Raw genomic sequence first — 25,860 nt, 5'->3', positions numbered from 1 at the left:
TGGCTCTGATGCTGTAACCAAAGCAGCGAGCTCACTGCCTGACCCCACTGGGACAGCAAGGGCAGCGGTGAGCATGGTGGGAGCTGAGACCCCAGCTGAGTGGGGGGACACTGGCAGGGCAGGCTGGCTGCCAACCAGGTTTGCCTGGTCCAGACATGCTGCTGGGAAGTGATCCCATGGCAGGGAGGGGGCTATTAGGGACAGAGCTCAGCAGAGCTGTGACCCCAGGCCCAGCCAGCGAGAGGGAGCAGGTCCCACTCCCTTCCCCAGCAGCTGAATTTCTCTGAATTTGCAGAGGGATCCCTCCTTGGAGAAGCAGAGGGAACTGGCTGGCCACAGCGCTGCAAACCCCCTTGGAGAAGGCTGCAGGGAAAGATTCCTATGGGAAAAGGGATTCCTGTACCGGGAATGGGCTCCCCAAGGGGATGTAGAACTGGGGGAAATCAGGAGGCAGCTGGTGGTGGCCCAGAAGTGTCACCGCAGGCTATTGTACCTGGCCCACGATGTCCCTCTCTCGGGACACCAGGGGATCCAGCGCCCCAGGCAGCAGCTGCTGCAGAACTTTTACTGGCCCAGAGTCTGGACACTGCAGCTGTACTCTGAGAACAGCCCGTAAATCTGACAATGTGAGGGCTCATTTATTCTCTCTACTTCTGAGTGGAACTTGCTCACTTTACAGCGTAAGTCAGGACTCATTCTAGCTGCCAGCACCACAAATTCCGAAATCCCATTTTTGCTGTCTGGATTCTTATTCCACCTCATCAGCATTGTTTCTGAATGCCTTGTGCTTTCTGCCTCTGCATTATCACTAGTAAGAAAGCTTCTGCTGTCAGGGTTTAGATGACAGTTCTGTTCATGCATGAGATCAAACAGAATCCAAGTCTCTTTCAAATAACTGCAGTGTGAAAATGAATAACAACTTAATTGTGTCAGTAAAGTGAGCAGATATCACTGAAATTCTACAGAGCATAAGATATGCTTTTTACGATAGTTACATCTATAAATGTGCTTTACAGGAGATAGGAATTCATGTTAAACATACTCAAGACTAGATGTGATTATTCCTAAATACTATGTGGTGACTGGTGCCCTAGCTAGACCTACCGTAGATATTGGGAATTCTTTAGGAATAATCAAATCTCTCCTAGTCCTACCACAAAGCAGAGAGTAGGAACTAGACGATTTACGAGAGGTCCCGACTGCCTTCCAACCCAAATGGCTCTATTTTGTACTGCAGCATATAGAAGAGAGTTTTGAGCAGAGCAAAGAATACCCAACTAGGAACTATAACCAGAGGAATTATTGCATTTAGGTATTTTGCCTGTTTTCTGGTTAACCAATACATTGTGCCCTGAGGTGACAGCCTGAGACAAACTCTGGTGTGATGCTTCCCAGGCTGGTGGGCTAGCCGCCTGGTTTACAGGGAAAAGGGGAGAAGTGGAATTCTGACACTCAAATTGGGGAGGGGGGGTTAAAACCGAAAGGGTCCTGATCCTTAGACTTCCCTGTCTTGTCTGCAGTTTCAATTGGATTAGAATGTAATTATTGCAATCCCAAGCGGAAGTTGTTGTAGAACATGGCAGTGTTTGTGGGGAGGCGGAGGCTGCCTGAGTGAACTGTCTCTTCCTCTTTTGACTTGGTAGGGGGACTTACCCATTAAGGGGCATCTTTATGAGCTGACAGAAAAGAGCGTGTTCACCATGGCAATCCAAATTGCACGCGGACTGGTAAGTGTTGCATATGGAGGGGAGGGGAGTGGGGCAAATACACTGGTTTGTTTATTTCAAGGTCAATTCATTAATCTTTAGAGAAGAAAGCATGGCTCGTTCCTGTGGTGATCTTAGACCTGGAGGACAATCAATGGGCAAAACCTCGCCACAGCTGTTGTCTTATTTAGCTGATCCTACAGGATGTTCCTGAGCTCAGTTCCCAGCTGGGAGAACACATAGATCATACTGAGAACAGAAGGGATCTCTTGGAGCATTACAGCCCCTTCCCTACAAGGCAAATGTAGGATTCAGCTAAGTAATGCTGCCAGAAAGGGGGCTGGAATTTGCACAGATATGCCCATGGGCAGGCCAACGCCTTAACCTCTCAGCCATTCTAGATCACAGGCAGGATCCCCATTCGGGAGAGCGCAGTTGCAGTAGTTAACACTGTGGCTGCTGAGACCAGGGGTGGCAGACCACTTGCTACTCACGCAGTCCCAAAGTCTCCTTTGCAAACGTGGCTCTTCTAATTTCAGGAATATCTGACAGCGAGCCAGAAGCTGATCCATGGCGACGTAGCAGCTCGAAATGTCCTGATCCACCAGGATATGACAGTTCGGCTCTGCGGCCTGGGGCTCGCGGGAGAGGTCTACCGCAGGGGCATGCTGCCATCTAGGAAAGCAGCTGAGGTGCCCATCAAGTGGCTGCCACCAGAAAGGATCCTGAAGCACCCAGTCACAGCCAAGGGTGACGTGTGAGTTATTAACGCCGGCTAGAGCACACCCAAAACCAAGTTGTTCTCCAGAGCTGACTGGGGAATAGCAGAGGGGCAGCCAAGGAAATGCATGCCGGCTCTTAGGGGAAACCTGGGCACCAACAGCCTAGATGCTTGGGCTAGATTAAGGCCTTACAGGAGGGTTCCTGAGGGGCTGCCAAGCTCCAGTCCTGTGTGCTGTGAGAAGCATGTTAGAAACAGTGCTCACTGGGGAGTGCACACCCCGTGCTAGCATCTAGGACAGGGATTGGCAACTTTTGGCACGTGGCTCATCATAGTAAACACCCTGGTGGGCCGGGTCGGTTTGTTTACCTGCCGTGTCAGCAGGTTCGGCCAATCACGGCTCCCACTGGCTGCAGTTCGCCGCTCCAGGCCAATGGGGGCTGCGGGAAGCGGCGCGGGACGAGGGATGTGCTGGCCGCCGCTTCCCACAGCCCCCATTGGCCTAGAGCAGCGAACCGCGGCCAGTGGGAGCCGCGATCGGCTGAACCTGCAGGTAAACAAACCGGCCCAAAAGGTTGCCGATCCCTGATCTAGGGAGATCTCACAAGCCCCTTCCAGCTCCTAGCAGCACTTTTCCCTCTTCTTGGCAGTGATTTGAATCCGCAGTGGTGTGTCCTCACCTCCTCTCTGATCTCCTGGGGTCCTTGTTTATGGTGCACTGTACTGAGCTTTCCCTCAGCCCTGCATCTTCTCCTGGCTCCTCCTCTGGGTACTCTGGCTTGGCCCACTGGCCAAATCACATGAAAATCAAAACCACTCCAGGGTAACGAAAGTCCAAACAAATCTTCAGACTCAGAACCCTTCCGCCCCCTTCAGGCTCCGCTGCAGATCCCTTGTTGGCTCTGCCTCAGGACTCCCCTGCAGGGGCCAGACCTGCGCCTCTAGAGTTCTTCTCCATTGTTTCCTGTCTGTTAAACCCTATCCTGGGGCTTCTCTCCGGCAGAGACCTGTCTCCTCTGAGCTCCCTCGGTCCACTTACAAGGCCCAGCTCCACCTCCTCAGGCCAGGAGACAATTGGTTAATCACCAGAGCATGACGAACTGGGATTCTTTCCCTTGCCTTGCAGGTGATGGGGGTAAGCCCTGTCACAGAACCCTCTAACAATGACCTGCCACCTAAGCGTGCTTGAAGAGTAGTTTGGTGTGATAGAGCTTCCTGCATGGGAAGCTGAGATAGGTCTGAGATAATGTTACACTCCTGACCTCCACTTCTAGCTGCCGCAGCCCTCTGCTGTTCTTGATATTCCCCCTCCCTTTCAGAGTAGAAACCTACAGCTGCCCCTTGCTCTTCTGCAGGCGGTTTGATAATAGCCAGAAGGCCCCAGCTCTGCGATTACTGATGTATACGGCGCAAAAACAGCTTCACTCTTATCAGCTAGGTTAAGCCTGAAGACTAGAAGGGGAATGAAGCTTCTTGTGATGAACAAACTTAGCTGTGAGGAGAGAATGTTCGTTTGCAGGAGCTGTTTCTACAGGATTTAATGTGGCAAAGGTTTCAACGAGTGTTTTCTCTTGGAAAATTAATCATTAGACCATGAGCTCAGTCTCTGCCTAAGGGTAGCTCTTCTGAGAGTGAGTTTTATACCTCGCGAGCATGGGCAGCAGATATCATAGGCCAGGGGAGGCTAAGCCTCCCCTAACCCAGGCCATGGCCTCACCCATGCTCCACCCTGAAGACCCACCCTCGCTCCCCCTCTCCCCTGAAGCCAGCAGGGGTTCCTCTGGCTGGGGGGGGGCAGGGGAGGGCTCGGAGCTCCGGTGGGCAGGGGCTCCGGTGGAAGGGGTGGGGCCTGGAGCTAACCTCCCCAAAGGGGAGGTTCACCCGCTGCCCATGCTCGCGAGCCTCCTGCTTTGCTAAGGATGCCCCAGGCAGATAGGGTGACCGCAGGTGTCCTGAAGTTTCAAACAGCAAAGTTTTTCTCTCCACCACTCCCTGCGCTCAGTATCCTAACACACCTAGTGCTGGGGGAGTCTCAAAGGGTTCACAGGTTTGATTCTCTGAGATGAGATTTTGATCAGTCCCTTCTCATGAGATTCCTCTGCTGTAATCAGGGTAGAAATACCCTGAAAATTGTATTTACCTGGTTCTCCTGCATCTGATCCCATACATCACAGGATGCACAGAGGTTAGCTCCACTAACAGGGCTCTCAGCTCCTCCCATCCCAGTCCCATTTCAAATCTTTGGGCTCATTTCTCTGCTGCTGCCTTCTACCTGAATCACCTTTTCCTGGAGCCTGTGTAGCTCACCACATGGCCTCACAAGCAAGGGAAAGAGGGACCCCACAGCCCAGGCAGAGCTGAAGCAGACAGGGTCTCAAGCCTCTATTTCTGTCTTTAAACTGGCTGCAGACAGAGCGACACTGATAACTGATCATCAGTTCAGAGCGACTCCCCAAATGCTAATTCTCGACCTGTACAGTGTTTGCAAACCACATGTTGCAAGTATTCAAAATTGAGCACTCTTATTGGACACATAGGTGTCATGTACTAGGATTCCACTCCCTGACTGGATAAGCATAACTCTGTGGCAATGCTCACAATTCTGATTCTGAATTCAGACCTTCCACAAATTAGCACTAGACAATATCAATGAAGGACATGTTAGATTAAGAACAGGCTAACTGATAGATCCCAAAAGGCAGTTGTCCATGGGAAATAGTTATCAAATGGGGGCAGGAGCGGCTCTAGCTTTTTTGCCGCCCCAAGCACGGCAGGCAGGCTGCCTTCGGTGGCTTGCCTGCAGGAGGTCCCGGGTCCTGCGGATTTGGTGGCAATTCGGCAGCAGGTACACCAAAGCTGTGGAACCGGCGGACCTCCCGCAGGCATGCCGCCGAAGGCTGCCTGACTGCCGCCCTCGCAGGGACCGGCAGGGTGCCCCCCATGGCTTGCTGCCCCAGGCACGCGCTTGGAGCACTGGTGCCTGGAGCCACCGCTGAATGGAGGGTATTTCTAGTGGGGTTCTGCAGGGATCAGTTCTAGGTCTGATGCTATTCAGTATTTTCATCAATGATCTGGAAGTAAATATAAAATGTGCGAATGACAATCTTTTTATCAGCAAAGATCAATGGAGGGGTAAATAATGATGACGGGGCAGCCACACAGAGTGATCTGGATCACTTGGTAGGCTGGGCCCATTCATACAAAGTATGTTTTAATACAGCCAAATGCAGAGTTATACATCTAGGACCAAGGGATGCAGGCCAGACCAACAGAATGGGGGACTGTATCCTGGAAAGCAGGGACTCCGAAAGGATTTAGGGGGCAGAGTGGACAAACAACTGAACATAAGCTTCTGGTGCAACACTGGGGCAAAACAGGCGAATGGGATCTTGGTAGGGAGTAAGAGTAGGGAAGTGATTTTACCTCTATGTATGGCATTGGTGAGACTGATGGAATACTGTGCCCAGTTCTGGAGTCCACAATTTAAAAAGGATATTGGTAAAATTGGAGAAGGGCCACACAAACGATTCCAGGGATGGAGAAAATTCCTTACAGTGAGAGACTTAAGGAGCTCAATCTGTTTAGCTTCTCAGAAAGGTCAAGGGGTGATTTAATTGCAGGATGTAAGTATCTTCTTGGGGAGAAATACCAGGGATTGGGACTAAAGGGCACTTCGATCTAGCAAGCACAAGCAGAATAAGAATCAATGGCTGGAAGTTAAAGCCAGATAAATTCAAATTAGAACGAAGGCACAAATGTTTAACAGTGTTTGACCATTGGAACCAATGACCCAAGGAAGTGGTGGATTTTCCATCTCTTGGTGTCTTCAGATCATGACTGGATGCCTTTCTATAAGATCTGCTTTAGTAAAACACGAGTTATTGGGCTCAATACAGGGTTAACTGTCATCTCTGGCCTACTGGACAGTAAGTCAGACTGGATGACCAACTGGTCCCTTTTGGCTTAACAAAATCTATGAATGACTCTATGAAAATGTTCTGCAATATTTGCTTTAAATTCCCTCTCCTTGCCAGAAAGACACATCCTCTAGACTAACCCTGGAGAGCTAATACAAAGGGAGCATGAACCCGGGCAAAGAGAATTTTCAAACCAATTCAAATGGCTGTCCCCAAGGAATGTTTAGCACTGTCTGCCCAGAAATCTACCCTGGTAAAAATCATGTGACCCTTTAGAACCTGCTAAACCTTCTGGCAATGGCAGATACTCTCTTGTTACTGTTTAGAGTCTCTAGTTTGCATTAGGTTAATTTACTGTCTGTCACGAGAAGGTTGCCTTTTGCTAACGCAAATGGACCTCTTATGTGAAAGGAGTCATGGACAGAACCTTAGAATCTTACAAATGTGGGCTGGAAGGGACCTCCAGGGGTCAAGTCCACCCCTCTGCACTGAGGCAGAACCAAGTAAACCTAGACCAGGGGTAGGCAACCCATGGCACGCGTACTGAAGGCGGCACACGAGCTGATTTTCAGTGGTACTCTCACTGCCCGGGTCCTGGCCACCGGTCCGGGGGGCTCTGCCTTTTAATGTAATTTTAAATGAAGCTTCTTAAACATTTTAAAATCCTTATTTATTTTACATATAACAATAGTTTAGTTATATATTATAGACTTATAGAAAGAGACCTTCTAAAAACGTTAAAATGTATCACTGGCACGTGACCTTAAATTAGAGTGAATAAATGAAGACTTGGCACAGCACTTCTGAAAGGTTGCCGACCTCTGACCTAGACCATCCCTGACATGTGTTTGTTCAACCTGTTCTTAAAAAGCTCCAATGATGGAGCTTCCACAGCCTCCCTTGGAAGCCTGTTCCAGAGCTTACCCGTCCTTATAGTAAAAGTTTTCCCTAATATCTGACCTAAGTCCCCCTTGTTACAGATTAAGCCCATTGCTTCCTGTCCTGCCTTCAGTGGACATGGAGAACAACAGATCACTGTCCTCTTTATAAACAGCCCTTACCATATTTGAAGGCTGTTATCAGTTGCTTCCCCCCTCCCCCAGTCTTCTTTTCTCCAGACTAAACATACCACGTGTTTTTGAGCAAATAAAGGTGCACTGGAAAGTAATCACTTTGAGGGTTTTGTCACTAATGAAGTGCAGTGCTATGAGAGATAAGCCAGCACTGAGTAAAGGATTTGTGGTGATGGAGTTTTATCAGCCATATTTCACTAGCGCAAGCCTGTTGCCTTTGGTGGGTAGTTTACTGGCAAAGTTCAACTGAGCTTAGTGCTTGCCTTGCTCAAAAGCCATTTTAGTGCACTGAGTCACTGGATATGGACTGAGTGAGGATTTCAAATAATTGTGACCTAAAGTGCCTTGACTGCTGTGGAAGGAGCGGAGAGGTTTGATCAGGAAATTTTTAGCACAGAGGAGACTGAAGTTAGATGCAGCTAGGCTCCTCTGGAGGACTTGCTGAGCGATCCTGGAGACAGTGGGGAGGTAGGGTGGTGTAAACAGACCTGCTTGCTAGCTTTCCTGCACTCTAGCCATGGCACTGTGACTGTGTCTGCACCAGGCTGTGGGGCCATCTCCCTTCATTGCAGCTTCACAGGGAGTAAATGCAGAGAAGACACCAGCATTTGTGTCACTGCACTGCTTAGACTTGCTCTGAGCAGGGTTAGGCACCTGGTGGCATAGGCGCCTCTGCCTATGCCAGCTCCATTGCCAGCAGAGAGGGTGTGACAGGCAGGGAGACTTCCCTCAAAGGGGTCACGCAGGTCTCCTCCTGGGAGGCTGAAGGTTATTGGATAAAGTGCTGTGGAGAAGAAAGCCTGGTCAGAGAAGAGGGGATTAAAATGAAGGGACAAGGAACTGCCAAGAAAATGGAATCCAACTTACGATGCATAGATTCCAAGGCCAGAAGGGGCCATTGCAATCATCTAATCCAACCTCCTGTACAGCACCGCTGAGAGACCTGCCCCCAAATAATTCCCAGAGCAGATCTTCTAGAAACACATCCAATCTTGAGTTAAAAATGGACAGGGATGCAGAATCTACCCCGACCCTTGAGGAACTGTTCCAGTGGTTGATTACCTTCACAGTTAAAATGCTATACTTTATTTCCAGTCTGAATAAGAGTTATTGCATTATCTAAAATAAGGGGACGTTCCAGGGCTAGGGGAAGCAGGGTGACCAAGAAACCCATGGGAGGTTGATATATTTGTGTGTGGCTGGTCACAGCATAGCCCATTCTTACCGAGTGCTGTAAAAAGGCTTGAACTCATCACCATCCCTGTAATCAACTGAAGCAGTAAAACTTGATTGGCCAGGCTCTGGAGTGGGCTGTCTAGGTCAGGAGGCTTCACTGGAGAGAGGGTGAGCAAAGCTAAGGGGCTTTAATGGGGTGTCAATGGACCAGAGGTCCAACACTGGTGGACTGGCACATCAGGTAGCCTAATAGCATATAACTTGATCTGTAGCCTTTGAGAATGCCTGGCGCAACACCCAGTGCAGAATGCAGTCACTGTGCTTGAGAACATAGAGTTTGGAGCCAGCCACACGTGGGTCAGAATCAAGGTCTTGTGGACTCCGCACTGGGAGGCAGAGCACTCTCCAGAGATGGGGGAATAGTATTTGCTGAATGCAGCTGGGCACTGCCAGGAACCCAGGGATTGTCAGCTAATCTATTTGCTATTCAGAAATATTGGACAAAAAGCAGCAACCAGCAAAGGCCAGAATATCCTGTGTGGATGCTGGAGCTTTGGAACCAGTCATTTGTGTTACAGTGGCAGCTGAGCTCAGGGCCCCATTGTGCTGGGTGCTGCATAAACATATGAAAAGAGACAGTCACTGCCCTGAAATCTGAGTCTAAATGTAGAAGACAAAGGGCAAGCAGAGAAACGGAGAGGGGAAGTGACTGGCCCCAGGTCACCCAGCAGGCCAGTGGCAGGGCTGGGGATGAAAACTCAGGTCTTCTGAGGCTATGGCTATACTAGAGAGCTTACAGCGGCACTGCTGTACCGATGCAGCTGCACTGCTGTAGTTCTCTAGTGTAGCCACTCTCAGCCGATGATATCCCAGCACTTGAACCTCAGACAGAAACTGGTGTTTGCAGAACAGTCACTATTTCCACCCCACAATCTTCATGCATCTCTCGTGACTGCACTCAGTGATGCAACAGGGTCAGGCCACTCAACCATCTTAGTTAGGCAAAATAACAGAGCCCCTGACGCAGGACACCTGGGTTCCCTCTCAGGGGTAGGCCTCTTTCAAGGGCCAGTGCCATCCATCTAGGTGGCAGCCACATGACTCCTGCGGGACGGAGGGATGCGCAAGAGCACAGGTGCGGTTAAGGAGCCATAGATACAAGGTGTGGAAAGGAGGAGGCTGTTGGAACAAACTCGGGTTTTTAAATGCATGAGAGGAGCTGTTTTGACTTTGTCTCACTCATGTTTTCTCCCCAGATGGTCGTTTGGGATTCTGCTGTATGAAATGATCACACTCGGTAACTGCTCTCATCTCCCTCGTCTTTGTTCTTGTAACTGAATTGATCAATAACTGTTCAAGGAGAGATCCCATCACACCACTGGCATGTCCGCATTTCCTCTCCACTGCACCGGCCATCTGGAAGAGAAGCAGCCCAGCTCTGGGAAGGTGGCCTGCGTCCAGTCCCCTAAATTTTGAGTGACTTGTGTACAAATCAAACCGTCATGCCCCAAATGCCAAAACTGATTCCCTAAGAAATTGCTTGAGAACATGTTTAGCACTTCTCTAGTCCCTTCAGAGGATCCCAAAGCACCTTGCAAAGGGAAGTGTCATTCCTAATTTAGAGGTGGGAAAACCGAGAGACAGGTGTGAAGTGTATTGGAACAGTACCCAGACCCTGCATCTCCCCGCCGTGCCCTAACCAGTAGACAGCACTGCCCTCCTGAAAAAATATTGGTTTGTAACCTTTGCAAATGTGATGATGCAATCAAACCGTCAGCATTCAGGCAGTGCGGAGTGTGGCCTAGGGGTTTCTCCCTGGCTCTGCCTCTGACTTCACTAAACTGTCTGCGCCTCTGCTCCCTCTTGAAATGTCAGCAAGGGCCAACAGCTTAGAGGGGAGTGAGGTAAACACACCACTGCAGGAAGCATGTAAAAGTGACTGGTCCCTGCTCCGAATGGGTAGTGGGGAGGTTGATGACACACCAGTGTGTGAGGCAGGTGATTTCTGACTTGTCCTTTGTCACAGCCACAGTGAAAAGGCACCCTGAGCCTCCAGCCCCCGCACTGCAGAGGGAGAGTTTGTAACACCTTGGGCTCTGTGCCTCCCCGCACACAGGTGGAGGTAGCCTGAGCACACCTGAGGTTCTCTGGGGACTCAGGAGCAGTAGGGCCTGGGCTAGTTAATGGGTGTGATGGGCTTCAGGCCCTTCACCAATGGCTAGCCCCTGCCCTCCTCCAAGTGGGAGGGGAGCACAGAGCAGGTGTGTGAGCCTGCCTCCTTTATCCCTCCAGTTCAGCATGGAGAAGACATACCAGCTAATCCCTGGCTGCCTGCTGCATCCCCTAGGAGCTGTTGTCACCAAGTAGGGCTCCTCTAACCTGTCCAAGCCAGCCCACTGTAACCCAGGACAGGGGACACATTCCCTTCCCTTTGGTCCTCAGGCCAGCTAGTGACATGGTCCCTTTAATTCCTTGGCAGACTCGGGGTCTAATCTGCTGATGGCTCCTTATTCTCCTTCCCCAGGTGCTCCCCCTTACCCGACCCTGCTGCCCTCTGAAGTGTTATCCTGGTTACAGCGTCAGCACCGCATGCAGAAGCCACAGCAGTGTGGTAGCAATCTGTAAGTGACTTGTAACCCCCACAGAATATCCAACCACAGCACCTTCTAACCGTGAGGCCTTAGCTATAACTGTGCTCTGGGCTGACCATTCAGCTCCTTTACTAGCCACTCGGAACCTGCCCTGCTCAGTAAAGACCCAGGTCTCTCCATGGTAACACACTGATTGATTCCAATGGGGCAGAGTCCATCTGTAAAAGCACTAGGGGAGGGACCTGACTGGATAGTGGAAGGATAGCCTTGTGCTTAGAGCCCAGGGCTGCCTGGCTGGGTTTGCAGCTGTGATTTCTGTCTCTTCCCCTCTCTGTGCCTCCTGTGTAAAATGGGCATCATAAGGCTGACCCACCCCAGTGGGGGCTGTGAGCCATAAGCTCCCTGATGCCTAAAGTCCCTGGAGATCTGTGGGTGGAAGGTGCCAGAGCAACACAAATTACATTAATAAAGCACTGGGAAAAACAATTTCAACTATACATACAAAATGATGGGATCTAAATTAGTTATCACCAAGAAAGAGATCATGAGGTCATCCTGGATAGTTCTTTAAAAACATCTGCTCAATGTGCAGCAGCGTCAAAAAAGAGAACAGAATGTTAGCAACCATTACGAAAGGAATAAATAATAAAACAGAAAGTATAATGCCACTACATAAATACATGGTATTCCCACACCTTGAATACTGCGTGCAGTTCTCGTTGTGTCATCTTAAAAAATATATATATTAGAATTGGAAAAGGTACAGAGAAGGGCTACAAAAATGATTAGGGGAATGGAACAGCTTCCATATGAGAAGAGATTAAAAACACTGGCACTGTTCATCTTAGAAAAGAGATGACTAAGGGGGGATATGATAGAGGGCTATAAAATCATGAATGGTGTGAAGAAAGTGAAAAGGAAGTGTTATTTATCCCATCACATAACAGAAGAACTAGGGGTCATCCAAAAAATTAATAGTCAGCAGATTTAAAACAAACAAAAAATTCTTCCCACAGTGCACAGTCAACCTGTGGAACTCATTGCCAGGGGACACTGTGAAGGCCAAAAGCATAACTGAATTCAAAAAAGAGCTAGATAAGTTCCCGGAGGATAGGTCCATTAATGGCTAGTAGCCAAGATGGTCAGGGACACAACCCCATGCTCTAGGGGTCCCTAAACCGCCAGATGCCCACAGCTGTGACTGGATGACAGGGGATGGATCGCTTAAAATTGCCCTGTTCTGTTCATTCCCTCTGAAGCATCTGGCACTGGCCACTGTCGGAAGACAGGATGCTGGGCTAGATGGACTGTTGGTCTGACCCAGTGAGACTGTTCCTATGTGTGTCCTCCCACTACTCGTCCTTACCTCTTTACACTACTCTCAGGTCAGCCTGAGCTTGGTATATTTCACAACATGCAGGTTTCATGGCAACAAGCCTTTTCACTACATGGGGCTAAGCTACCATATGTGATTGCTCCAGCGATGCTTGAAACCGTTGGCCCCTAACCCGAAGCAGTGCCATGGCTTGATTGTTTTTAATGGACATTCTGTTAGCATGGCCCTTCCCGCTCTCGCCAAGCTCTTTTATCAGCTCCGGAGCTAAGTGTTGCATGCCTCCGTTTTCCCCTTGCTCATTATTTTGAAGCTGAAGCCCTGAATCAATTCCTGGGGCAGAAGCAGTACGAGCGTTCCCCAGGCTGCCCTCAGCTGGAGGGACCACTCCCAAGTGTGAGAATGGGACCCCCTCTCTATGGCGCCTTCTGCACTGACACTGCAGACGTGGGCCCCATCCTTGTGGTGGTTTCTGGGATAGGGGCACATGCCCACTGGGAACTGAGACTCAACCCATTTCATGCAGGGGCACAACTTCCCACCTCAGCAGGGTTTGAACTGGCCACCTGCAGCTTATGAGAGACACTTGGCATCTCATTGCCAGTCTCCTGGATGGTGGGGCCTGGACAATTGACCAGACCTATTTGCCAGAGGCTGACACACAAGGCAGAAGAGTTACCCCAGGCACAGCCATTGATTGAGACGCCCAGCCCCATGCTGTGTACTGGCAGAGATCTAACCTGGGCAGGGGGAAGGGGAAGGCAGCTTTCAATGCCAGCCGTGGCTTGTGGGGGTCTGGTAAGTCAGAAGGTTGCTCCTTCACTCGCTCTCACCGCCATCTCTCTCTCGCCTTCTCCCAGACCAAGTGAGAGCCATCAGTGCTCTCAAGAACTGTTGGCACTCAATAGAACAAAATCCCCCACTTGCCAGTGATGAGAAGGTACCCTACCTGCAAGCGAGGGGAGGGATCACTGGGATTGGATGCACTGTTCTCCAGCCTCTTTAAACCACCATCCCTGAAAATAATCATCAATACAGTTTAGGGCACCATTGCCCAAAGGCCTCCCAGCTACTAACTACTTTCCTGAACCAAACTGAATCCAAAAGGCAACATGACCTGCCAAGTGCCCTGAATCCATCTGAACACAGCTCAGTCACCCACCATGTGGAATTTAACTTGTACCTTTAAATCTCCAAGGTCTCTACTGGCTACAGAGACTAGCAGCCAATTTAAGTATGCGAGAGCTAAGCTATTATCACTACGTGTTGAGTTCAATGCAGAGACATACACCATGGGACTTTGCTTCTTTCTTGGTTTGTTCTCTTGACTTCAAGCAAAGCTTGTGCATAAATATAACTTGTATCTATTACTAATGACAGGTATCGTATCATGAGGAGTTGCTGGCAGTGGAAAGCTTCTAAGAGGCCTACGTTTTCACAGCTGATCAACCAGCTGGACTCTCACATGCCCCATGCAAATGGGGCAGAGCCACTTACTGCCACGGAGAGGCTGGTCTTCAGTGACTACCAACACATTGCTGGGGTGTCACCTGGGGAAGTCCCCTTGGAACTCTGTCTCTCTGATCCTTGTTTAAAGCACAACACGGACAACAACAGTACGTCCCTGTGAAAGAGCCCGGCAGAGAAGTAGAGAGAAGGTGACTGCAGCAAAGTTTATATTTCCATGTTTATTATTTTTAAAATGTGAAAGGAGAAGTTGGCGCCTATGGTTGGTGCTCGGGGTGGGAGCAGCGCACAGAGACTCCCTGGCTGCACCTCCTTCTAGGAGCTGCTGCCGGACATATCGCCACTTCCGGGAGCAGCATGGAGCCGGGGCAGGTAGGGAGCCTGCCTTAGTCCTGCTGGGCCGCCGGACTTTTAGCAACCTAAAATCTCCCGGATTGGTTTCAGTAGCCTCCAGGAGATCAAGCCCAATTCCCAGAGACTCCTGGCCAAACTGGGAGGGTTGGCAACCCTAGCAAACAAGAAAGTGATCTTGGCATTAACCAGGAAGTTGACAGAACACACTAAGAATAAAAATTTATATCCCTCCCCTATGCCAAAGCATCTGGGTCACTGTCCAACACAGAGGAGGGCAAACTACAGCCCGCGGGGCCGTCCTGCCCAGCCCCTGGGCTCCCGGCCGGCCCTGGCCCCACCCCCACTGTTCCCCCTCCCCCACAGCCTCAGCTTGCCATGCTGGCAGAGAGGCGGCGTGGCTGGCTCTGGCTGGGCGGTGTGGCTCAGGGTCAGATTTACCAGTGAACACAGGGTGCCCTGGCACGGGGCCCCAAACAACAGGGAGCCCCAGGGCCGGGCACTCAGCACCGGCACCCCCCCCACGCGGGGGAGGGGGAAGGGCTGCACTGCGGGGGCAAGGGAGCAGGCGGGTAGTGTGGGTGGCAGAAGCATGGGGAACGCGGCCAGAGGATTCAGGAAGAGCAGTGGGCGGCCGCACAGCCAGCCGGAGAGAAGCGGCGTTTTGAAGGGGAAACCACGGCTTCTCTCCAGCTGCACGGCTGCCCCTGCTCCTCCTGAGTCCTCCGCCCATGTTCACAGGGCCACATTCCGAAAGGGGCTGGGGGGGGTTGAATAGGGGGTAGGATCCCAGGGAGGCAGTTAGGGGGAGGGGGCGGTCAGGGGACAGGGAGGGGGGGTTGGATAGGGCAGAGGGTTCCAGGGGGCGGTTAGGGGCAGGGGGTCCCAGGAGGGGGCAGTCAGGGGACAGGGAGCAGGGGGGTTGGATGGGGGTGGGGTTCCGGGGGGCGGATAGGGGCAGGGGTCCCAGGAGGGGGCAGTCAGGGGACAGGGAGCAGGGGGGTTGGATGGGGGTGGGGTTCCGGGGGGCGGATAGGGGCAGGGATCCCGGGAGCAGGCGGTCAGGGGACAAGGAGCAGGGGGGGGTTGGATGGGTTGGAGGTTCTGAGGGGGGTAGTCAGGGGGCGGGAAGTGGGATGGGGTGGATAGGGGGCGGGGGGCAGGCTGTTTGGGGAGGCACAGCCTTCCCTACATGGCCCTCCATACCATTTCACAACTCCGATGTGGCCCCTGAGCCAAAAAGTTTGCCCGCCTCTGGTCCAACAGTAAAAACACATCTTAATTACAAATAAAATCCCACCCTCAAACTGCAAACCAGGGAGGCAGCTTGGTCTAGTGTTTAGAGCAGGAGAGTGGGTGCCAGGATTTTTAGGTCCAGCTCTGCCATTAACTGGTCACAACCTTGGGCACCTTCATAAGAGGCGAGTGATAGTTAGTGCCTAACTTGAGACATAAATGGTTTGATTTAGTGCTGAATGCCAGCTGCTCCAGCCGGAATCAATGGAACCATCTCTGAAAAATCAAAACCAAAGTGACTCAGGTTGGGTCCACCAAAGCAATGGCCCCATCTGAAAATGTGGGCCTAAAGCTATGTATCAGTTTCTCCGGCAACAGTTACCCCTTTCAAAGGCACTGAGGCAGAGCTAGTTGCTTGATAGTGCTTTGAGATCTTCAGATGAGAAGGGCAAAGTATTGGAGTTTTAAAAACAAACAAGACCTCCCAACTTGAAAGGCGGGGGAAGGAAGAGATTGGGAGGGAAGAGAATTAATGCAGGGCAGTGGCTTTTCTACACATGACCAGCTTTGTGCTTTCTGTCTTGGGAGGCCAAGCCATGATCAGTTGTGAAGGCCAAAAGTGTAAGCGGGTTCAAAAAAGAATTAGAGAAGTTCATGGAGAATAAGTCCATCAATGGCTGTTAGCCAAGATGGGCAGAGATGCAACCCCATGCTTTGGGTATCCTTAAGCCTTTGATTGCCAGAAGCTGGGTCTGGAAGACAGAGGATGGATCACTTGATAATTGCTCTGCTCTGTTGACTCCCTTTGAAGCACCTGGCATTGGCCACTGTCAGCAGACAGGACATTGGGATAGATGGACCATTGGTCTGACCCGGTATGGCTGTTCTCATTTAAAAATTAGTAACAAGATGTTTATTTAGGCACCCAATTTTCTCCTCCGGGTAGCTCTTCGGAGACTTGATTTCATTTGCAGAAGGCACTAGTAGCCAGGGGAAAGGGAAGACCAGGAACCATTGAGCTCAGCGTAGTTTTGTTTCTGTTATAGCATCCAGGTGTTTACATGCTGGAATCTCTTCACCATACAGAGCAGTAGTGCACCACACTGTTCAGCCTATAAAGACAGTTGTGATAAGAAGACTCACGTGTGTGAAGGCTTATGGGCCAAAAACTTCAGGAGCTGAATTGAGCCAAGTCTCACTCCCAGATAGTCTTGTTATGCTGGAAGGCATTAATGGTGGCCATCAAGCAGGTCTTTGATCTATAGCCAATCGCAGGTCTTGTTAAAGCCAATGGGTGTGCCAAGCACTCTGCTTTCATTCTAAATTAAGCCCCTTTACATAGTGATAGCTGGAAACAAAAGAAGCGACTGCCCAAGGAACTGGCTGCAAGGCAAGGCCTGGTCAGAAGCTAAACCATGTGGGTTGTGAGGTTCAGTCACCGCAAACACAGAGCCTAGGAAATGGTTTGGCAAGCTGTGTGCCTGTGTTAAAGCAGAGAAAACAAGTGAATCAGTCATGTGAGTGATGAACATGTGTGGCCCTGAGAGGGAGCAGAGACAGAGCTCCTTGGGCGCAGGACTGATGGAAAGGGCAGACTTGGAAACTGTGAGCAAGAAACTACTTCCTGTTGTTTATTCCTACCGAGTTGAGGGAAAAAGGTCTTTGCAGAGATTCTTTGTAAATAAACAGGATTCGCCAAAGATATATCTGACTTGTGTCACTGATTTTTCCTTCTAATGAAAACAACGCAGAAAGGCTCTGAATACTGGGTCACCACCAACGGGCAACAGTTTACATAAGGCCCATGGTTGCGGGCCTCTCCAAAGGTCTGCAGAACACCTGGTGGGTTTTGGGTGGCGATCACCAGCATAGCTAATGTGGGGAAGGGAGCAGGAATGTGGGTGTGGAGGTAGGGAGTATGAGACAGATGCTTTCTTAGACATGCATGATGCAGGAAGATTAAACCTCCTCCCTCTGCCAGGGGAAATCTGAGCTTGAGCGGGGCAGCAAGGACACAGACAGCACAGGGCTCTCAAGCCAGGCTTGATACTGCCTGACACCAGTGCCCATGCCTCTGGCACCTGCACCCAGACCCCACCCTCATCCCCACAAACCTGGGCCATAGGGTCGGAGATGGGGAGGCCAAAGGGGCATTGACCCTCACTTTGAGAAACTGAACTCGGCAGGGGTGCAATGGGTGGAGGGGGCCAGGGCCTGGGCCCCCCTTGGCCCCTGTCTGGATCTGGGTGGTGGAACAGCTGGCGTGATGGGGAGCAGCTGAGCCCAATCTGAGTGAGTGACCTGGGGTACGGGGTCCCAGCGCAGCTCAAATCTGCCCATTTTGGTGGTTTGGCTCCGCCCCCTTTGCATGTCTTCCGGTGCCCTGAGCTGTGCCCCCCCCCACGGACACTGCCCCCCCACAGGCACCACCCAACTGGTACCCCCAACGCCAATCCCCCCCCAGGCACCCCCATTCCCCAATGGGCTTCCTCAGCCCCAGCCCAATGGCCCCGTTGCAGAGCCTACCCCGGGCCCAGCTCCGAGAGGACCTTCCCCCACCAGGGGGCGCTGCGCTAGGCGGTTCCCCACGAGATGCTGGGCTCTGCTGGCGCCCTGCGCAGCTCTCGGTGCGACTTCATGCGCATGCGCAAGGCTATACTCGATTTCCCCCCCGTGCTGTGCCTGCGTATTATCCAATTTTCACGCAACGTTTAGGCATGCGTTTACTCGCGCCTGCGCACTCGCTCATATTTGTGCGCGCGCTTCCCATCTCCTGCGACCTACCGGCCGAGGTCACGTACGAGTAATCGAGCGCCGAGTCCTCGATGGGACCGGCCCCTCCCCCGCCATTTTACACTCGCGAGTAAGCGGCGCGGCAGGTACCGGCCCGGGTGAGCCCGGCCGCCCTGAACGGGGGGAGGCGGGGGCTTGGGCCAGGCCGGGGGGCCAGGGCGTGACGCTGCTGTCTCCCTTGCCGGCCCCGAGCCGGGCCGGGCCGGGGGAAGGCGCCATGGAGCCCGGCGGTGGGCGGAAGGAGAAACCCAAACCCAAGGAGCCCATCAGCCGCCTGGAGAAGGCCAAGCAGAAATCCGCCCAGCAGGAGCTGAAGCAGAGGCAGAGAGCAGAGGTGAGAGCGAGGGAGGCTCGGCTCGGCTGGGGCTCGGCTCGGCTCGGCTGGGGCTCGGCTCGGCTCGGCTCGGCTGGGGCCCGGCCCGGCTGTCGGGGGGGGTGTGCACAGACAATCTGCCTGGCCATAGCCGTTCCCCATCCCTCCTTCTCTTTCCGATTGGCGTGGGCGCCTGATCCCCTCTGAGGCTGAAATGCAGCTTGAGAAACCAAAGTCTGACCCCCCAGCGACGGGCTCGATAAAAGAATGTGACTGACCCATCTCTGAGGCATTCTCAAGCCCCTAAAACTCTGCGCCCTCTCGGGACCCTCCAAAGTTTTCTGCCTGTCTTTATAGGTGGCCAGTGGGCTAGTCAGTGACAGGGAGATGGTGTGAATTTCTCAGTGAAACACCCACTGCAAGAATGTAAACCATGTTTCTACCTTTTCCTGTGACTGCAGCCCTTGTCTCTTGCTTTTTCAGCTGTGCTGTTGCCTTGTTAATCTTCCCTTGCTGCAAAATGTGGCCAGCCATATAACTACAGCTGCAAAAGTGTGAAGTGTCCCCTTCCTCCACTCCATTGTAGACCCAGTACTAAACACTAGTTCAGCTCCACTGCAGCTAGTGATGCTGAGAGCCCTATGGGTAGATGGGTTACCAGTGAGCATAATACTGTGGACTTGGCTACATACAAAAATTACACTAGTTTAACTAAACTTCCTTTGTAAACTGGGGCAACCCCTGCCTGGACATACTTACGTTGGCTTAAAATCCCACATTACAGCTCTTAGGGTATGTCTACACTTGCAGAGTGTTTGCGCTGTAAGTTTCACCGGTGATAGGGAACCGGTGAAAGAAAAGCACTAGTTTGGGTACTCACTTCCTCAGGCAAAAAAAGTCAGAGAGTGTTTACATTAGCAGCACTTCCGTGGATGAGAGCAGTGCTTTAGGGCAGCCATCCCACAGTGCAGTTCTCTCCAGTTTGAGGATTGGTCTTGTGGGAAGTGGAGGGTGATTGCGGGGCATCCTGGGTCCCTGCACAACCTCCTCTCCCCAAACACTGATAAGCTCCAGTAGTCAGCATTGCTCCAAGCAAGGGATCACTTGCTCCATGGAGCAGCCATTGTCACCTGGATAGATGATAAGTGAGTACTTACCAAGAAAACAGGAAGGGGAGTTTCAAAGTTCCCAGGGCTTTACAGGGGGAGGGGTGGATGTCTGTTTACCTGGCAACAGAGCAGCAGAGCTGCTGGCCAGAGTGGTCACCTAGGCACTGTGGGATATCCTCAGGAGGCTAAAAGCTGTGTAAACTGGAAGAACGTGTCTTCACTTGCACATCACCGCAGAAGCATCACGGGTAAGAGCTGTATGCCTCTCGTGGAGGTGGTTTTCTTTTTGCGGTGAAACTTTTGAGTTTCACTGCAAAAAGTTATGGCAAGTATAGATGCTCCCACGGTTTTTGTGGAAAAAAGGGACTTTTTCCACTTTAAATGGCAAGTGTAGGCATGCCCTTTTCACACCATGTAATGCACATCCGGAAGGGGCTTGATACTGTGCTGATAAAGGCAGTATAAGAACTTGACTAGAATTAAAGTGGTTCTATCTGCTTTGCATGTCCATGTACATTCACTGACACAAGCTAAATTGATGTAATCCAGATTTAAGAGTAACTAACCCCACAGGGGGTTTTGCACTAGTCTAATCAGTTTAAAATCACATTGCTAGTTAAGGTGCAGCTATGTGTGTAGACCACACGCCTGTAGTGTGTAAACCTCTTTAGAGCAAGTCTGACTCACACAGCATTGAGAAGACTGGCAGTTGGAGAGGCATCTACAGAAGAGTTTCAGCATTGCTTACACTGGTATTGGCAACAGCTGGCAAATGGTAGCCATGTCCCTTGTGCAGACAGGGCCAGAGAAGTATGAATAGCAAAACCTAATTGGGACCATTTAAATTCTAACATGCTAAGGAATAGTCCTTTGCTCCTCTTTTCTGTACTGACAAACAGAAACTGTAGAAACAACGTAAAGTGCCATTAATGTTGCCCACGTAAAACAATTGGGAAATCTAAAAGTTAGAGTTCTCATAATGCCTTGCCTCATGTCTAACATTTCAGTTAGGTTATTAGCCAGTACAGTGCTTGCAGTGCAGGTCAACTAGTTACTATGAGCAGGGCGGATGAGAGCGGGGGAGTTGGTACAAATTACCGGGGTCCGGAAAGGGGCCCGGCTTCTTCCTCCTCCTCCTCCCCCCCCTCCCCTCCCGTCGGTCCCATTTAGCCGGTCCGCCCTTGCTGGGGGGCCTGAAAAAATTCCGGGCCCAGCTTCCGCCCTCGCTCCCCCTTGTCGGCCTTGTTTAGCCAGTCCGCCCTTGTTAGGGGGCCCAAAAATTTTTTTTCAGCGGGGCCCGAACCTGCTCTCGGCGGCCTTGACTATGAGAACTTTAACTCTTGCTTTCCTGTCTGTGTTTAAATGAGTTTCCTTATTGTTCTTGATAATGGCATAAAACATGAATAAATGCGGTGTAGGCAAGGTGCCATATGTTGTATCTGAACATGTTCTTGGAGGGCTGTTTCTTTCCCATCTAATCTTCCTTGTCTTGTAAATGCCTCTTGCCTTTGCTGCTCTCCTCCAGCTCCTGAGTTTGCTCTTGAAGTTCTTGATACCATTCCCATGGACCAATAGGGGGCACAGTTACACCATGCGTGGTTACATGCTGCCTTCACCAACTAATGGAGTGAGACTGGGAGCATGACACTGCACCCCTAGGATTGTAGGAAAAGGGTGATAGAAGAAGGACTTTCCAGCTCTGTTCTTACGAATTGTTTATCACAAGTGAACTTTTCTTCTTATGCTGTAGGCAAATGAACTGCCAAGCTGCACACATAGCATGTGCCTAAATGTTGATGACTCACATGATTCCCGTGGAGGGAAAATGGGAGTCCAGCGGAGGGCAACGAAAATGATTAGGGGGCTGGGGCACATGACTTACGAGAAGAGGCTGAGGTTATTTAGTCTGCAGAAGAGAAGAGTATGGGGGGATTTGATAGCCTTCAACTATCTGAAGGGGGGCGTTCCAAAGAGGATGGAGCTAGGCTGTTCAGTGGTGGCAGATGACAGAACAAGAAGCAATGGTCTCAAATTGCAGTGGGGGAGGTCTAGGTTGGATATTAGGAAACGCTATTTCACTTGGAGGGTGGTGAAACACTGGAATGGGTTACCTAGGGAGGGGGTGGAATCTCCATCCTTAGAGGCTTTTAAGGTACGGCTTGACAAAGCCCTGGCTGGAATGATTTAGTTGGTGTTGGTCCTGCTTTGAGCAGGGGGTTGGACTAGATGACCTCCTGAGGTCTCTTCCAACCCTAATATTCTGTAATTCTATGATGTGGCATTCGTAACCCTGGTCTACACCTAAAAGTTAGATCCACCTAGCTACGTTGTTCAAGGCTGTGGAAGACTTTCATGTCCAGTTTGATGTAGTTAGGTTGCCCTAATCCCCACTGTAGACTCAATGGAAAAATTCCTCAGTAGACCTAGCTACTGCTCAGAGAGGTGCTTTTACTACAGTGACAGAAAAACCACTTTTGTCATTGTGGGATGTGGCTATGCCATGGTGCTACAATGGCACAGCTGAAGCGCCATAGATGTGCCGCTGTAGTGTAGACATACCCCTTGGGAGCACTGCTTGCTCTTGCTCCCATCTCCGTACTTTTTCTTTCCTGATCTTTTGCTCCTCCCAAAATGTTTCCGTGATCAATGGCAGCAACTAAATGTTGTCCTTTAAAATGCCTGTCTGTTTCTGGCTGCACCTGTAATCCACTCCCTCCATAGCTCTCTCCGGCTGTAAAGATACTGCTTGTTGCAGAGAGCACTTCTCTCCTGTGCAAAGTGCTGCTTTGGCAGCAGACACCTGATTAGGAGCTCTGGCGAGGGCATCTGAACAGTGGGTCTCTGATGTTAAAGCTGTTGCACTCAAGTGATCTGGGAGAAAGCCCAGTGGCAGCTTGATGAGATGTGCTCCCTTGAAAATCAACACAGGAGGGCAGCAGAGGGGAAGTTACAGTCAACCTGAAAGTGCCTTCAACATTCGTCTGTAGAGAACCCACTCATCCTTGGAGCCCTAGCCCACTTCTAGCTGAGGGCAAACGTGCCAATGGCCACAGCAGCTCTGGGATCTGCTCTTCCTTACTGTGTGCTCCACTGATGCTGCCACCTTCAGAAATGAGTTAAATGTGGCTTTGGGGGCGACCCCTGCCCCAAATCGTCCAGGCCAGGGGGCTCACTTTACATTTCAACGCATGTATTTCTTTCCCCTCTGCCATATAGAGAGACCCACAAACGGGACAGTGACTGACTGAACAGGTGGGACTAGCTGTGTACCCTGACAAACTGGCTAGACTGCTGTACCATCAAGTGTGCAGAAAGGAGGCTGAAAAAACAGCAAATCATTTTTCCTCCTCAGCTATGGGAATCTTTGGGGGTTACTTGTAGCAGGTAAAAGCATTTGAGACAAGTGTGACTTTTAGAGTGACAAAGGTCTCTTTGTAGTTAGAAGTTGAGGTGCCTCTTGGCATGGATACAGTTTCTTTAATGCTTGAAAGAGACAATTCCTAGAAGCAGACTAGGACCTCAGTCTCCCAGCACGAAAACTACGGCCCTACGTGGCAAGTGTTATTCTCAGACACCTCTCTTTTCTCTGCACAGATCTACGCCCTGAACAGAGTGATGACGGAGCTTGAACAGCAGCAGTTCGATGCCTTCTGCAAGCAGATGCAGGCTTCTGGAGAATGAGACCCTCTGTCTGCCATCCCAGGATTGCCAGTGGCATTTTAGACCAGGAAACAACATGGATGAGTGGTGGTCAGAGCTCAGTGTTCCCAGGCATCTTTCTGCTGACCATGGGCAATAATAAAAAAAAACATACAGAACTGCACACTTGCAGATATAGAGGGGGTAGGATCACTTGTACGGCATGAACCTTGCTCCACCTGCCCTTCATTGTAACTGCCTCAGACCCATTGTCTGGAGTTTTCCCAGCAGCAGTGCAGAATCCTCTGGTTCATCCTTGTTAAGATGGTACATTTTTCATTGTTTTAACACTGTCCTTCTTAAAAGTATTTATTACTTTGGTTTGACAAATAAACATTTTTTAAAATAAAAATTGTGGTTGCCCTTACCTGGTCCTGACGCATAAGGGAAGTGTCTTCTAAAAGCAGGATGTCATGGTTGGAGCTGTGAGCTGTTGGCCAGGAGAATGAGACTATCACCCATTTCTTTTAAATGCTACTGGATACAAGACCGACCAGTAACTGGGTGGGCGCTGAGAACGTGGGAGCAGAGAATGGACACGCAGAGAGCATGCCATTAGCACACAGCTCTGAGATCAGGGGAGGGTTGGGAAGAGAGTACCCACTGACAGGATTTGATACCTCTCAGCTATTGTTTGTCTGTATTCATCTGGGGGGGATGTGCTCATTCAGCTAAGAACTTCCCATTGTGATGAATGGGCCATGTCACACCTTTGTGAGCCTCCTATACTGCAGATGGAGTGTAGAGTCTCTACCCTAGTAGGACCTACCCCGTGCTGTCCTCCAGCTTGCAGATGCACTCCTCACAGCCCCATAGGTACCACATTCCATCTTGCTCATGGTGCCGGTAGCTTGAGCAAGCTGTGCCCAGGCAGCTCCCTCATCGCCTCTTCCCTTGTGTGTTGAGAAAGTGGTGATAGTGAAACTCACTAACAAAAAGAGGCTTCTGTGAAAGGGGAGTTGTGGCTGCCTAGCAGTATCTTGTGTTCTTCCTGAGTGTTTCTGAAAATGTTCACTTTGACTGAAAAAAATTCAAGTGGTTCTGTTACAGGTATTTAAGTACAAGTGTGTATTAAAACATGCATCTGCTTGAATCTCTGCCTGTATTCCCTTCATCTTCCCAGCTCAAATTCAGTCACCTTTATTAGACTACTCACCTCTTTGGCAGTCGCTTGAATGGGCACTTAGTACAAGTGTCACTGTTTGTAAGACCAGGATTTGTGAAAGAAGAGTGTCCCCGTGTCTCTGACTGATGCAGGATGGATACAAATTAATGAGTAAAGTGATTAAAGATATTGTAAAAAATCTGATTTAAATCAAAAACTGGATTTTTGATTTAAATTAAATACCAATTTATTTTTTAAAAATAAATGTACTTACATTTGAAATTGAAAATCTATATCAACACCTGAACATATAGTACCTTAAAGTCAATTACATTAAATACAAAAAATAACAAGCAGTATGTTTGCTGTCAAATTTTAAAGAAAGTCAAACCACTGAACTGGGGGAAGTCTCTGGCTAAGTCCCTGGAACCAGCGTTTGTTGAAGAGCTAAATCAGCTTTTGTCAGCAGTAGCCTCTGCTGCAGGTGCAGAGAGAATATTTTCTTCATTGTTGTGTATTTAGCTAATTCACTTCAATGGCTAGTTCGTTCAAAATTGAGAAACCGATTGGGAGTTGACAAAGCAAGAAAGCTTGTTTTCCTCTTTCAATCTATGAATACAAATTAGGTGTGAGAGGATGAGATCTGGAACAATTAGTTCAATTCACTAACTTTAGATAACGCTTCCTTCATTTAATAAATCAGTTTTAAATGCAAAATATTTTGATAATTTTTTTCCTTGTGTACCCAGCACTGTTTAAGATAGATTAAAGTAATTTTTTAAATGCTGTTTTTGTGCAGTTTTATTTGAATTTCCATTGAAATAGAGTTTGACAAATCACAAGTAAAAAAAACCCAGCATCTAGTAAATAAGAAATGCATCATTTGCCATTTTCTACCATAATAAAAAGATACATTTATTCATATTTTTAAGTTCTGCTACATAATTGCTTAAATGTATATAGATAATGTATCTTCCTGGTTAGCAAAAAGAAGCACTAAGTTTAGTACAATAACTCCTCACTTAGTCGTCCCGGTTAACGTTGTTTCATTGCTGATCGATTAGAGAACATGCTTGTTTAAAGTTGCACAATGCTCCCTTATAACGTTGTTTGGCAGCCACCTACTTTGTCCACTGCTTGCAGGAAGACCAGCCCGTTGGAGCGAGCTGGTGGGGGCATGGAACCAGTGTGGACCAGCAGCCCCCCAGCAGCTCCCCATTCCCCTAAGTTTCCTGTGTGGCAGCTGCCCAGCAGGCTATCAATTGCCAGC

The 25,860-nt window shown here is 50.0% G+C and overlaps 2 protein-coding genes and 1 long non-coding RNA gene across 3 annotated transcripts in view; 2 read left to right on the top strand and 1 right to left on the bottom strand.

Annotated features, from left to right (window-relative positions):
- The window catches only part of LOC128825953 (tyrosine-protein kinase STYK1-like), a 32,821-nt gene extending 18,660 nt beyond the window's left edge, over positions 1–14,161 (top strand). Inside the window, exons 5-9 of the mRNA XM_054008854.1 lie at positions 1,644–1,727; positions 2,246–2,463; positions 9,850–9,890; positions 11,118–11,214; positions 13,898–14,161. Coding sequence (XP_053864829.1) covers positions 1,644–1,727; positions 2,246–2,463; positions 9,850–9,890; positions 11,118–11,214; positions 13,898–14,147 — 690 coding nt within the window. The 3' untranslated portion in view covers positions 14,148–14,161. The remainder of the gene's footprint in view (positions 1–1,643; positions 1,728–2,245; positions 2,464–9,849; positions 9,891–11,117; positions 11,215–13,897) is intronic.
- Positions 14,162–14,185: 24 nt separating this feature from the next.
- Positions 14,186–18,193, bottom strand: LOC128825954 (uncharacterized). Its single transcript, XR_008442769.1, has 2 exons — positions 18,098–18,193; positions 14,186–14,492 (listed from the first exon to the last, which is right to left on the bottom strand). It is a non-coding gene; the product is annotated as an uncharacterized LOC128825954 (long non-coding RNA).
- Positions 18,194–18,367: 174 nt separating this feature from the next.
- SVBP (small vasohibin binding protein) lies at positions 18,368–25,377 on the top strand. Its single transcript, XM_054009455.1, has 2 exons — positions 18,368–18,698; positions 23,381–25,377. Exons 1-2 carry the CDS (start codon positions 18,582–18,584, stop codon positions 23,465–23,467), a joined length of 204 nt encoding a protein of 67 aa, XP_053865430.1. The 5' UTR covers positions 18,368–18,581; the 3' UTR covers positions 23,468–25,377.
- Positions 25,378–25,860: the final 483 nt, after the last annotated feature.

Source organism: Malaclemys terrapin, chromosome 19 (assembly GCF_027887155.1).
Source record: "Malaclemys terrapin pileata isolate rMalTer1 chromosome 19, rMalTer1.hap1, whole genome shotgun sequence".
Classification (NCBI taxonomy): Eukaryota; Metazoa; Chordata; order Testudines; family Emydidae; genus Malaclemys; species Malaclemys terrapin.
Note: the sequence above shows the minus strand (reverse complement) of the source record. Positions and strands in the feature narration are given on the sequence as shown.

Coding starts and splice junctions, on each gene's coding strand:
- SVBP (XM_054009455.1), top strand. CDS start 18,582: ATGGAGCCCGGCGGTGGGCGGAAGGAGAAACCCAAACCCAAGGAGCCC. Junction 18,699..23,380: donor AGCAGAGGCAGAGAGCAGAG/GTGAGAGCGAGG, acceptor TTCTCTGCACAG/ATCTACGCCCTGAACAGAGT.